Source organism: Dermacentor albipictus, chromosome 6 (genome assembly GCF_038994185.2).
Source record: "Dermacentor albipictus isolate Rhodes 1998 colony chromosome 6, USDA_Dalb.pri_finalv2, whole genome shotgun sequence".
NCBI lineage: Eukaryota > Metazoa > Arthropoda > Arachnida > Ixodida > Ixodidae > Dermacentor > Dermacentor albipictus.
The window spans coordinates 68,596,222-68,610,936 of record NC_091826.1 but is presented as its reverse complement, the minus strand read 5'-3'; the positions used below and the strand labels follow the sequence as shown (position 1 = coordinate 68,610,936).

The 14,715-nt window shown below is 49.2% G+C and overlaps 1 protein-coding gene across 5 annotated transcripts in view; it reads left to right on the top strand.

Annotated features, from left to right (window-relative positions):
* The first annotated feature begins 1,673 nt into the window (after positions 1-1,673).
* AdamTS-A (ADAM metallopeptidase with thrombospondin type 1 motif A) overlaps positions 1,674-14,715 on the top strand; it is a 483,048-nt gene continuing 470,006 nt past the window's right edge. For 2 of the 5 annotated variants that reach the window (XM_065442608.2, XM_065442606.2), the window contains exons 1-2: positions 1,805-1,922; positions 13,428-14,251. In XM_065442608.2, the coding sequence (XP_065298680.2) occupies positions 14,140-14,251 (112 nt within the window). In that variant the 5' untranslated portion in view covers positions 1,805-1,922; positions 13,428-14,139. Of the gene's footprint in view, positions 1,923-13,427; positions 14,252-14,715 lie in introns of those variants that run through there. The other 3 variants (XM_065442607.2, XM_070540787.1, XM_065442610.2) reach the window with 3 other exon arrangements.

Below are 14,715 nucleotides of genomic sequence, written 5' to 3'. Positions count from 1 at the left end.
GCGGCCGCGTATGTTAAACGACCGTGGCGATTACCGCAGAATCAGTGGGGGAATGCCATGCCCTTTTCCAGGAGTTTTCTTGCTCCAATTGGTCCGTGAAGGCGAAAGCGAACCGGCTAGCCATACTCGGTCCGCCAAACGTGTCTACCCTTACTGGCGCCGGAGGGCTGTCCAAAGGGGGCGCATTGGCTTGACGAAGCGATTCGTCGCAGCGGTGCAGGAGAGGCTAGAAGGTCACTACCTCCGCTGGCCGATCGTAACAACGTACGGACCAAAGGCTCCTGCGCCATCAAGAACCGTGACGTCTTTTGTGCGAGGCTGCACGATGCTAACGATGATAGGGTATCGGCGCAGCCACTTCGACGCCGTCAGCGCCACCTGGGAAACATATAAGCAGCCTACGCGCGGCTTTATGGGTTGTCTTCTTCAGTGGGCATGGGAATGCAGCACCGATTGCATGCTCAAACTGCTTTTTGCCTATTTGTGCAGGTTGGTTCACCCATGTCACTTTTTTTCTAAACGTTCTAACAACGTTGCCCTTCTGCAGTTCCCATGCCCATGGGTTTTGTTGTCTATTGCTATCGATTTTGTTCCTGTTTCAAAAGCCCTTCTATTTTGCGGTGATGTTGACCTTAATCCCGGTGCGCCGCATAATAATGTAGTGCACAACATACGGAAATTCTAGCCACGATCAAGCAACTTGGCACGCATTTGGACACACGTACGTCACGATGAACTCAAATCTATTGAAGAGGTTAAGGCAAATAAAAATGCTGCTTGACTCAGAGGTCCTGGACTTATCCTTTAGGGAGTCTGCCCTAGTGGACAAATTTCCTTGTAAAATAGCAAGGAGGACCCAAACTTGTAGAACTTGGTTTCTGTAGCGGTCAAGGCAGAAAATTCAGCCCTTCAGGCACGTCTGGACGATAAGGAAGATCGAGCTAGAAGGAAAAATCTTGCCTTCTACGACATTGCTGATTTTGGCACAGAATCATAAGCTATAGTGCCGAGGAAAAAGGGCGGGAATGGCTATAAGTGCCCCGGTGTGGAGTTGCCTGATCACCGAATTTCTCGCGCTCATCTGTTGGGTTCGTTCCTTCGAAACAAGTGCAGGACGATTATAGCACGGTTCTCTTCGTTTAAGGTCAAATCAAGTGTGTTAAATGTAAACTTCGAGGCACTGAGGTATCTAAAAGCGAGATTTTTGTCAGACGAAGCGTAACTCGCGCTATAAACTGCTTGAATTTGGGAAAGGCAGTGGGGCAGCCGTATATGCTACGCCACAATAAGCTAATATTAAATAAAATAAAAAAACCTATAGCTTTTGTAAAAAGGATAACACAGTATGCGAGCTCGAATCGAACGGCAGGGCAGCGTCCTCCCGTGCACCTGATGCGGTCAGAGCGCAGGCGCCGGCCCCACTGGCATACAAAAAAAAAAGTTGCAATGTATCCACCGATGTTTCTTTTCTATTGCAGTATCATAAGTTTACTGAACAAACGTGATACCGTATCATCGTTAGCTGACTCGTACTGCACTATGGTGTCATATTGAGCGAAACATGGCTTTCCGCGGAAATCGACAGTACAGAGCTTTTGAACTGTGAAAGAAAGTGTAAATTTTATCGGCGTGATCGCGGAACTCGAACTGGTGGCGGAGTTTAAATCGCAGCGGACCGTGAACTTACTTCTGTTGTTATTCCTGTTGTATCGCCCTTGGAACTAGTTTGTGCCTGCATTCGTCTTCGTGATAAAGACGCTGCCTTTTGTGCTTGCCACCGCCCTCCTCGCCATACTTCCGGTTTCAGCTTGGAATTACACGACGTCCCGCACAAGCTGCAGGTTCGACGCCCTGCGACAACCAAATTTCTGGTGGGCGATTTAAGCTTTCCGGGCGTTTCATGGGCCGAGCCTCATGCCAATGTAAGTTGCAATTCCTCGTAATGTACTGCTTTCCTAAACACTTGTTCGTATTTCAGTCTTGCACAGCTCGTCAGATGTCCGACGCGCACTACGCTCCCTAGAGCGATTATACCGTATATTTTATACTTACCATGCACCCTTCTTTAGTAGACGGTTTAACAACCTTGCCTGGCCTGAGCGACCAGTTAGCGATGCACTTCGGACCAAATTTTTTTTCAGCGACAGTAAAGAGAAAAAAACTAATCGGGGATTACAGCCGGGGTAACTGTAGCGAATTATTACATTTTCTTGTCTGACTTCATTTCGCAATGTTGAAAAATATATATTCATGAAAACTGGCTTTTATTCAAGTTTACGGTAATGAAACTAACTAACAAATATATACCGTTACGGGGGGGGGGGAGCAATACCAAATCGTCCTGGTTCACGCCATCCCTGAAACGGCTTCTCAAAACAAATTGTCTTTATGGGAAAGCTAGGTTAGTTGGCAGCACTTCTCGTTGGGTAGCATGTCACGACACGGTCAATGACTATGCGCATGCGCTGTCATCAGCCAAGGATTTATTGTTTAAAACAACACTTCCCTCTTTTTAGTAATCCACACAGATTCTGGAACGTGGTGAATGGCGATAGCAACACGGTAGTTGAGCTCATTGATGAAGCTCAGTGGCTATGGTGTTAGGCTGCTGAGCACGAGGTCGCGGGATCGAATCCTGGCCACGGCGGCCGCATTTCGATGGGGGCGAAAACACCCGTGTACTTAGGTGCACGTTAAAGAACCCCAGGTGGTCAAAATTTCCGGAGGCCCCCAACTACGGCGTGCCTCATAATCAGAAAGTGGTTTTGGCACGTAAAACCCCATATATTATTATTGTCATTGGTGAAGATGGTGCAGTCTTCAAGACCAAATTGCTGTTCTCTGTCAAACGACGTATATTCATCTTTTTTTACTGGTATTAAGCCAACCTCACTTTCCATACTTGCTCAATATTATGTTCCTCTAATAGATTCCATTATCATTGACTTTGTTGGAGTTGATATGTTAATAGAAAAAATCGCAGTTCCGCCAGAAAGGCGAAGCACCGATTGCGATACCGAATTAGTAAATAGCTGTACGAAGCAAGGATAGTAGTTTTAGCGGCCGTATAGACTTGTAAACATTCGCTTACTAACTAAATTAACAATGATAGAAAGCGTAAGCGTGACTCAGCGAGGACGTAGATAGAAACAGACGCACGGAGACAGCGCTGTCTTTGTGTGGCTGCTTCTTTCCAAGTCCTTGTTCAATTACGCTTACAAATCCTATCAAGGATTCAAACCAACTAGCCATTCTATCTGTTGTTAGGGTTGGCGTCTGGCACCGCGTGTTGAAAGGAATTTCAACCGACCATCTCACCCTGCCTCGTCGAAATGAGGCGTGACTTCGCCTGCTATTGTTGGCATCCCGCTCCACATGCAGAAAGAACTTTCTCTCACCCGACCTGCTTCCCCCAGGCCTCGTCGAAATGAAGCGTGACTTTCTAATTCGCCATGACCGTTTCGAGTGTCTGCCTGTCTGCCGGAAGCCCCGCAGTGTACAGGCCTCTTTTGTGTGTGTATGTGTGTGGGTGTGCGAGTTTAGAGAGACCCTTTTCTCGAAGTGGACCTAGAAGAGGACTTACACGAACCCGCAACGCGCAGAAGAGGCTGCCAGGCGTCTACAATTCCAGGAGGCGGGACTACCTCTTCCTTTCAGCAGGCTCGTTATAACCAGAGGAGGAGGGGCCCTCTTTCTGTGCCGGTCACGTGACGTCGACGGAAGCAAGATTCCGCCCACAATTGTAGAGAGCCTATTTAAGGGGCTCCGAAATGTACTCCTGAACACTTCATGCTCTTCTCATTTTCTTTCACCAACTTTTGAATAAACCGTGCAAGTTTCGCACTAGAAATCGTCTCGCCCTTCCTTGGTCATCATGGTCTGCCAGATGACTGCAGCCCGCCGACAACACCACGCTGCCCAATAAGTAACGTCGGTCGAGCTTCAATAGGCAGGCGCCGCTACAACTCGGCAGCAGTACGAGACGCTACCCTATAGTACGCAACATTGTTTTAACTAAATTAACCAGCACAGTGTCATGCGTGCACGGGTAAACATGAACACACATCCTCGATGACAGCGGAAACTGTGAAAACGCTGCAGTTAGGAATCGCGACAGCAGCCGCGAGCCAATTGACCTCCATGCATCTGTCGCTTCAGCGCGTACGAAACGTCGAAAGCACAGCGCATGCGAACCTACCGGCACTACGCGCACTCTGCGAACATCGCAGATCACTTTGAAGATGAAGCCCGCGCGGGCGCGCACTTTAGCCATGTCACACACCCCTCTCAAGGCACACGAGCGCCGGCAACGCGTCCCTACGGCGTCCGCCAAAGGCGTCTACTACGGCGTCCGCGATCCGCGTGGTCAACGCCGTAGTAGACGCCGCGGTTGTGTCCACTCTGTAAGTGCAGTTTGTGCCATTATCAACCACAAAGTCACACCAGGAGAGTCCAGTCAAAGCCATTTGCCCCTGGACCTGGTAAAAGTACTTGTGGGTCGGTTTAAGAACTCCATTCTTCAGGTAGGATGCCGTATTCACAGCATTTTCTAATTCATCACCCCGTTCCTTGGCAGCTGAGAGGGTCTTAACTTCAAGGAGACCAAAATCTCCTCCCTCCTGTACAACACGGTCTGGCGTTGCACCAAGAACAGGGACACCAGGGTTGACGCACAACCCACAACAGTAAATCCTAACTGGGACCTCTCTCTTCTCTATGTAACGCTGCACTGCTGCAGCTTCATTCCTTAAACCATCAGCCATGTATTTGGTCTGCATCTGGCTAGACCCAAACAGCCTCTTGAAAAACTTCTCGTCAGCTGGCTTCTTCCGTGACACCACATCTCCGAAGTGTGAAGCAGTCAGGCGCTTGGATCTCTCGAAGCTCCATGTTGTAGAGCCGCTCTGCATCCTAGTCGCTTGCTCAAGGGCCCATGAGTCTTCTAAAGTAAGCTCACAGGAGCCGAACTTGTATCCAGCGGGCACATGCTCAACCCACAGGGCTTGCACCGGTAACCTGATTGGCATCTGGCTAAGAGCATCCTCGTGATGTGCTCTTTTCACTGCTACGGGCAGAAAGTGGTTGTCCTCCAGCGTCTTGCATAGCATGGCGTTTGGAATATTTTTCTGTGTCTGATACATTCTCTTAATATGGTCTTCTGTCACTGTCAGAGAAACTGTGGTTTCTCGAGTCAGATGCCTGCCAGCTTTCATTGGCATATGTTTCACAAAACGTAGTTGTGATGTGGTCGTGCCCAGCCGAAAATCATACAAATCACGAAATAAGTAATACTGAGCAGTGGGAGGCCGTGTTGCTCAGCTCCGACCCTGACCTGCAGGCCAAGGTCATCGAGAGAGCTGAAGAAGCCGCCCGGGCCCAGGGGCTCGTGGCTGCCTAACAACAAGGTCATCCGTCAATACCTTGTTTTCAAATAAAGTCTTTACTCACTCACTCACTGTGAGAACTCGCGTGAGTGCATGTTGGCCTTCTTAGCGCCAGTACCCCATGCTCTGGGTTTGTCTGTACACGACTGTGTGTCTCGCACGTAGGCTGCCCCAGAGCGCTTCAAGTCTAGTACAAACCATAGTAAGGCAGCTACATGTTTACAAACACCTGCAGCTCCAGCCCGGCAGTTGCAGGTTCCTTCAACCACAGTTCCATTTGACGAGAGCACAGCAGCAGTGTTATATAATTTTGCCAAAGAGAACGATGCCTCCACGGTTGCTTTAAGAAAAGTGGAACTGTCAGCCTTGCAAATAAGAACATTGTGAACCTTATCTTCTTTAAACATCCTGTGTCCGCTTATAGTATGCTTCTGAGCACTATGTGCATTCTGATGTGCCAAGATTTCTTGCTCTGAGAAACCATCCGGCACGTCTTTTAACTGCTTTGTCCATGGTCCTTTCGGTAACCTTGCTTGAAGAGGATGAGTATTTTCAATGGCTCGTAGTGGTTCCTGCAACATGGGTATAAGCAAGCGTCAAAATGTTTTCTTCGGCACTCCACATATGAACAGAGCATGGAAGCATACACAGCTGATCATGGGATCATCAATGCGATCTTGAAATAAAAGAGTATTCATTCATTGTGTCTTGGTCACTTGTGGCAAGCATGCTTGAAAAGCAACGCTGAACCCGTTTCGTTCACTATGCGCGGTCGTGAAGAATGTTGCACAAGGACGGGCTCCGTAAGCCACTAGCTAACTTAAAACTCTGAGGCCGCCCTAGTACAAGGTACTGGCGCGTTCAATACTTTTCAGGCTAGCCAAAACATCCGCCGCAGTTTTTTTAGACCGCGTTCGCGTTACTTGTAGCCACCGAGGCACGTTCATATTTTGGGTGCGTCTATCTGCACTCCACGGTAGTAAGTAATGTACACCGCGACCGAGGTAGTACGAGCTGTAAAACAAACAGCAACTGCTATCTATACCGCAATGCTATGCTCAGCTATATACACTGAATGTAACAGTACTAATAGAAGAGCTTGTTGGTTCTACTTCGTACTTGCTGCGTGCTATTCAAACAACACTATAGGCAAGAAAATTCGCTGGCACAAGCTAAGCGCCAACTCAGCTACTTATTTCTTGCCAGATGTACATTACTGAACGTATGCGCTGTCCGTTCCTTTCGACGATATGCTTGTTTCAGACTCGTCCGTAGATTAAATAGCCCGATGTAACCAAAAGACTGAATGGGCAGTGCTCGATAACGAGGTATTTTGCTGAAATACAGCACATAAATTCTCACAAGAGGGTGTCGCACTGTTGCAAGAAACATGAATGTACTGTACGCTACGTACTACGCCTGCCGCCGGAACAGCCGCACAAACTTCGAAGGTTTGCGACGGGCGACTAGTAAATAAATGCACTGTTCGCGCGTGCTCACCAACAAAACACGCCTGCTAGCCGTAGGATCGCGCTCGTGCCTTCAGTAGCATAGCTATAAAACGCTGACAAAGGTGTTGCTATGCAACGCAAGCTCCGAGCGCGAGACACTGGCATATGTGCGCGCTTCACGTGCGAAAATACTCGCTTCGCGCTCGTAGCGTCGGCTGCATAACCACAAGAAAGTTGTACGGCAATGTAAAGATCACTTGCGCGGCGAAAACATGCAACAAAACTATTACTAGCACTCCAAAAAACGTTTTTTTTTTACCTGCGGTTGCGCAACGTCCATGTCGTACCGCTTCTGCGCCGGATCCTGCCCGCCAAGATCGCTCACAATTCCCAGCCTGCTTTGCGGCGGTCGCGTAGGGGGCGCGCGCAACTTTCCGAAATGGTCCATTGTCAGAGAATTGGATACGTGAGTGGTGTCTGTAAGGACCTAGGCCACGGTGTTCCGAGTCGCATAGCTCAGACACTTGTGGTGCAACGGACTTCAAGTGCTGCACCTGCAAGGGTGCACATGATGCGACTTCGAAAGATTGCCCGTTCAAGAAAAATGAACAGAGTACCTCGAGGCAGATGGCTAGAGACCATTCGACACATAAAGAAGCCGCAACTAAAGTGAGACGCCGACGTTCGCGGCACCGTAAGTCGAGAAAACACACTGATAGTTCTAAAGAAGTGCACAATCCGGCGAAGACTGCTGGTCAACTGCTGATGTCTTGATTTATCAGCGCAGATGAGAGAGGGCCGCCCACCATCACTGATTCAAGTGAAGTATGGCCACCTCTACCGAAGACACGCCAACTCGCAGAACCGCGACACACGACTCGTCTACCAACTATACATGGTCCTGCAGCAGGCTCTGCAGTACGCCCTTTAGCAGACCCTGTAGCAGTCAGCACAGAAGGCCAGGCTTTGCAGGTGCTCGCCATGTTGAGATCGCTATGAATGTTATGCACACATTACTGACGAACTTGAGCACCTCGAATGCTCGCAACGCACTGCAGGTACTGGACTCGATGAATCCAGTACTTACAAGTCTTGAGTAGCATCATGGCTCATTCACCACTGTCGTTCCCTAAAGATGTCAAGGAAGCATCACTTCTTCAGTGGAATGCTCGAGGCCTCAGATAAAGAATTTCGGATTTTCTACCTTTCATTTTCTCGAACAAATTTGCCATCATCGTCGCCAGCGAACCAAACCTTTAAACTACAATCCGGCTGTCGGGCTATGAAGCTTTCTCATCGACAACGTGCAGTGTCCTTAGCAAGGTCGCCGTTAGTGTTCGGTGTGAACTCACGTGCTACATTGAATTTTGCCTTGCGACCGCGGAAACAACAAAACTTACAATCAGTCTTGTAGCTGCATATATTTCTCCAACCAGTTGTTCTGACACGCAACGACTGGGTGCTTTGTTATCCGCAATACCTGGCCCTTGAATTCTTAGTGGAGATTTTAAGGCATACCACCCGCTCTGGGGGGAGTTTGAAGATGGCCTTTAAGGGAAGCGAAATAGTAGCATTTGGCTCGGACCAAGAGCTTTGTTGTCTCAATTGCGGCAGCCCAACATATTTACGGGAGCTGACTTACAGCATTTGTCTGGGCTTGACTTCGGTCTCTCGGTGTGTTCGAAGTAATGAAAAGTGGTTCTCAGACATAGGAACCCATGGAAGTGATCGCGCTCCTACCTATTTTAAAATCAAGGGAGTGGCCAAGTCTCTATTTACTGTCCTCCGTAGAACAGACTGGATGAAGTTCAGGTCACTTGTGGAAGACCAATGTGAAGGCTACCCGTCATTCCCGGAGAATCAAATTCGTAATGCACTGCAAGAGGCTATGTTCACCTTTAGGCCTTCTCCAAAGTATACAGAGTACGAAGGTGAATTGGAAAGGCTTCGAGCGATTTACCTGCGAGCAGAAAGAAGATATAGACGCACCAAATGTATTCACGATCTTAGAGAGGCGAGGCGGATCCAAAAGAAAATCAAGCGCCGCATCGATATGTTACAATCTCAAAAGTGGAAATACTTTTGCGAGCCTCTGGATACTCGTAAGCCTCAATAAAACTTGGTGCTGGGCTAGTTGGTGATGCATTCTTTAAAACTGATGGTAGCGCTAAAAAGGAACGGACACACGAAGAAAAGACGACACGACGACGAAGAAACGCTACTGACAACTGGATTATTTTTCGCAAGAATTCTATATTTAAAAGAATCACAACACATGCGCACAACCGAACTACACATCGTAAGCCTCGGTCCCATATATGGAGAACTCTGCGTGGCCTACAATCGTCTCCGCAACGGCACCACCCTTTTAAGTCTCTCCCTGCATTAAGGACGACGTGAGATTGACGTTGCTGGGGCCTTCTGCGCAAGAATTACTGGCTCGCTGTCACTGCCTGTGTCAACATCACGTGATGTTGCGGTATTTTAGGACTCCCGCATGGATCTCATGTTCTCTACGGAGGAGCGAAAAGCTGCGCTCGCGACATTGTATGAAATCATCGTCGCCTGGGCCCGACGTAGTCGCGTACAAGGCACTTCGAAACCTTGGCCAAAAAGCCCGCAGTGTACTCTTGGAGAGATACAAGGAATCCTGGCGCGAAGGATTGATTCCTTGTGAGTGGAAGGTCAGCCACCTGGTATCTTAAAGGTTATAAATATCCATTAGGCTTGTCATCATACCGTCCGATCTCTCTCGCCAGTTGTGTTGGGGAATTAATAGAAAGGATGATATTGACGCGCCTTGAATGGTACGTAGAACATAATGAGGTATGCCCAAATGCAATGGCGGGCTTCCGGCGAGGTCGGTCATCCATCGATAACGTGCTTGATTTGGTAACATCTATTCAACATCGAAAGAGCATGAAACGATTAACGGTGGCGATGTTTCTTGATGTCAAAGGCGGATAATGTAGCACACCAAGCAGTCATCGATGCTTGGTGGCCGTGGGCTGCGCTGGATTCAGAGCTTTTTGGAGGATATATCTTTCTTCGTGCTTGCCGAGGATGGAATGACATTCCACCATCTAAACGGTAAAGGCGTGCTGAAAGGCGGAGTGTTAAGCCCCGCGCTCATCAACGTAGTAGTGTTGGGCCTAATTGGATCATTCCCAAAGATGGTCCACATATCCATCTATGCATATCATATCTGCATCTGGGCGTCTGACGTCGCACGTCCGCAGATACGAGTGAGGCTGCAGAAGGCGATCGCACAAACGACTTCTTACATGCGTGCGAAAGATCTAGAGCTCTCCTCAGAAAAGTGCCGATTAGTCGCATTTACACGCGAAACAACGACTCCATATGTTATACGCATAAATGGACAAGTAATTGCTTGCAAAACAAAGTACCGGTTACTTGTAATCATCATCGACCTCGATCTGTCTTGTACGCCACATATATTATATATGAAAAAGAGGTTGACTGAAATAGCCCATGTATTCAAATTTGTCGGCCAAAAATCTTGGGGCGCATCTGTGCAATCGTTGCTATACAGCTGTACCATGCGTTGTTTATGGGCTTGCTAAGATACAGCCTGCCTGCGCTGGGAAGCACCAATAAAACAAACCTTCGTACACTGCAGAGTATACAAGGCGGCCAAGTTGTGCGGACGTACCTCGGCCGTACCTCGGCCTCCCAAAGTGTGCACCCACAGCAGCCACGATCGCCATAGCACGTGACCACCCTGTAGCAACATAGATTGCAGTAGACGCTCTAAGACTGCATATTCGACATGTCGCAAGGAAACCCTTTCACCATCTTGCTTGCCTGCCAACAATTAGGCCGCATACGAATTTCAGCCGCATCGAGACTATACTCACGGAGCATCGCTGCGATCGAATCGCGTTCCAGCAGCATGGCCTTCGTTGCCAACGTGGTCTCTGCATTCACCTCGAGTATGCCTTACCATTCCAGTCATCAAGAAGAAATCACAAATGCGGTCAGCAGCATTGAAGCAGGCCGAATTATTGCTATTACATGATGTCCACAGCAACCGCTTACATGTTTACACCGATGGGTCGGCCATGTACCACAGTTCAGCAGCTGCAGTATTTGTCCCAGCAAAATATCCATTGACAAAATTCAGGGTATTGCACTTGTCATCAACGACGGCTGTCGAACTTTCAGCTCTGCGTGCTGCAATTCAATCGATAGATCAGGAAACGCCCCAGAAATGGTCCGTCTTCTGCGATTCCAAGGCCGCCCTCCAGAGTTTGCTCTCTGCATTACGCCGTGGATCCCACGAACGACTTGAGGCGGACACACATGCAATTTACCACCGGGCAGTAGAGAAAGGACGTGACTTCTTATTCCAATGGTTGACAAGTCATTGTGGTATCCTTGGAAACGAGCAAGCAGACGCAGCCGCCCGATCTTCGTACACCAGTGCCGATTGCGTCACTAAACCCGTGGTCAAGAACAGACGCCGCTGGAAAGCTCCGTGCGCTTATACTCGCGGGCTTACGTTGGCCCAACAGAATTGGGCAGACTTTAAAAACCAGCGCCTTTGTTCCCTGGATCCTGATGTGAAGCTCCGCCTTCCGCATGGCTTACCACGACGGGAGGTAACTCTCATCTGTCGCCTGTGGCTTAGTGTAGCTTTTACCAATGCGTACTCTTACCTCATCGGAATGACCACAAGTCTAGGTTGTGAAGTCTGCGGGTGAAAATAGACGATAGCGCACCTTCTGTCTGATTGCCCTCGTTTCGATGCACAAAGAGAAGTCCTCAGCACCACGCTCGACAGGATTGATAAGCGCCGCCTTACGAAAGGCCCAGTTCTTGGCCCCTGGTCTCAGGCGATGTCTGCACTAGCGTGTCTTTTTAAAGAAAACAAGACTCATTGACAGAAAAAAAGACTATAGAATGTGCAAAAATATGCTTTCCTTTTTTATTTTTTAATCTTCTCTTGTTTTCTTATCTTTTCTACCCTTACCCCATCCCTCTCTTTCACCTCTTGTTTTCCGTCTTTCTTCTCTCTCTCTCTCTGCGAGGAAGCAGTAAATTCGAAGCCCGCAATTCCCATCATTCTTCCGCGCTAAATTAGTATCTCTGTGTACGCTACTGCAGGGACCATAGTGGCGCGAAGGTCCGCCCGTTTTTTTTTCAATGCTATGTGGTAAAACCACACCTCATGAACGCAGGAGTCAAGCTCAGTACTGTTGCAGAGGTGTTTAGCAGACTGTCTCGTTTTTTTTATTCTTTATTTTTTTTTTACCAAGTAGTTGCTACCGACGACATACAAGGTCTTATCGCCATATCTGGAAGGCACGAAATGCTTGTATTATTAAGAGTTTGTGGAAAAAAAAGAACTTTGCGCACGCTTCAGTACACTTGCATCGTGTTTGTTCAATGGCAACATCACCGACACGATTAAGTTAAATGAGCACGCCGGTCAATTAAGGATCGTAACGAGAACTGCTGTGCCCTGTGGGTACGCTAGCGATCTTTGGCAGAGCGTCAGTTATCGCTAACCGTGGTTCACAGCAGCTGCGCTGCTCATACATAGCCGATTCTGACGATGGATGCATGTGCATTGATTGAAATTACATTTCTTTGCGCATGTTACCATTCCCCCATGCTAAGCAATCGCTTCGTTGGCACCAAAGCTACAAGTAGAACAAAATTATTTTGTCAAAGAATAAGTAAACAGAAAAAGAAAAAAGAAGCTTTCTCCCAAACAATATTTACCAATACAAAGATGTCATACTCCCGTCAACCAAAGGTCGCTGGGAGTAAGGGAATAAACGAAGCTTGTGCTTCCTGGTCGAGTTCGTAACTACCGTACAGGCTCATAGTCGGCCAGCTAAATGACAGTGGCAACAGCGACTGTCACATTACATCACATTACAAGCGCAGGCCAATAAGCGAATCACCAAATAGTGTTTCACGGTTTTCTTGGTCTCTTAAACTACTCAGTGCAAGGGACCAGCAGTTGAAGTGACCCTGTGACGTTAATAGGTCACTAAAATCGAGGAAGACTTCATCTGTAATATTTGTGACCGATCACACCCATGTTGTTATTATTATTATTATTATTATTATTATTATTATTATTATTATTATTATTATTATTATTATTATTATTATTATTATTATTATGTTGCGGGGTGGGGTGGGGAGTGATGTTCATGGCATGGCTTGCGCGTAATAGCACACTCAGTGTTTGTGAGTTGGCACACACGCGCCTGTCGTTATGAATCCAATGCAGCAGAATTAATTCAGCTTTTTCCATACACTTAAACATGCGCACTCCTCTTATCCGACAGCAGACGCAGGAATCGCAGTACGCCAACAACACGGCCTTTGAGACTGTGACGCACCGCACTGGACGCGCTTCCATCTTGGAGGCCGTGCGAAGCTGCTGCACATGCAGTTTGCCACGGTATTATTCTCTTGGATAGCGCTTAATAAAAGCAGTGCAGTTGTCTCAGCTCCCGACGCGTTTTACTACCTCGAGCAAGCCACGATGTCATTGCACCATGGTTTATTTTATCCTCCTTTCTTTGCTGCCTTCTGTTAAATTTCATTACAGTGAAAGAGCCCCGAGAGTGGAATGTGTCCAGCAAGCCTTCCGACAGAGGGCTCGAAGCGCGTTACTTGCGAAAACAGAGGAGAGAGGGCGCTTCTAGTCCTACCAGTTCTCCCGCTCTATCCTGAAGAGCGCATCCACAAAACAAGCAAAATAAAAGATAGACAGAACGAGGCAAAAAAAGAAGAGTGTGGGCGACCGAGAGAGCGGGGAGCGAGCGAGTTGGCGGCGAGGTTCACTACGGGGTGAGGTACCTCGAGGAGCGGCGGTGTAGCAACTTCGATGCCCGGCGGCGGCAGCGTCGACGGCAACGTCTGACCGCACTAGCAGGCTAAAGCAGCAGCGGTAGTGAATACCTTTTCCAGTGCTCCGGTCGGCGCCACGACGCGTGCTCACTAGCCGTTTTCACGTGTCTGAGCTCTTCAGCAGCAGAGGCGTTGCACCGGCCTGCCGCCAACTATCATCATCGTCGGGTACATCGGGACCTGCCTCCCGTCGTTGGTCGTTCTCACTCGTGCGTCGTCTGCACCGGGAAGAGTCAGCTGTGTTTGTACGCGCCGGGTGCCAGCCCAAGGGGACGGCGACCATGCGGTCTGTCGCCGGCGTGTGCGTGGACGCGCTGCCGGATAAGTGCCGTGTAGTACTCGACGCCTGAGAAGCCGTCGTGGTGCCGTGGATTTCCAGCGGCGGCAGTGGTGGCGTCGGCGGCGACGCGATGTTGTCGCGGCCGGTCGGCATGTCGCTGACCGCACTCCTTTTCGTCTGCTTCGTGGCGTGCTGCTGTTGGCCCGGTCCGGCGGCGGTCGCCGAGCAGCGTCTGCTGTCAGGTACGTGAGAGCAGACCGCTTTTCTTTTTTGACTCCCCGTGCTTCTCCGGGGCGATGCCTCGCGCTTCTCGTGCCTCGCCTGTTGCACTTCGACTATTTTCGGGGCCGTCAGGCAGGAGAGGACGAGCGAATGAACGTGCTTGCTTGCTGCTGCGGCTTGCAGCGGCGGCGGGACGGCCTCGACGTAGCCCGCTGTTGTTCCAGGGGAGAAAGTTTTCTTGCGTCGACGAGCGCCTTTATTTTTCGCGAGGAAAGGTCGTCGTCGAGAAGCGGGATGGCTTTGTACGCATACGCGCTCGAGGTAGTACCGGGCCGCCGTTCGCCTGGCTGCTGCATCGAGCGGTGATTGACGAGCCGTCACGTCGGCTTGCCAGTAGCGGTGGGTGGCGTCGCGGTTTTCGGGCCGAAGAACGTCTGTGTGTCTGCCGCGCGGCGCGCCGTCCATGTTTCGTTCCCGTCTGGGA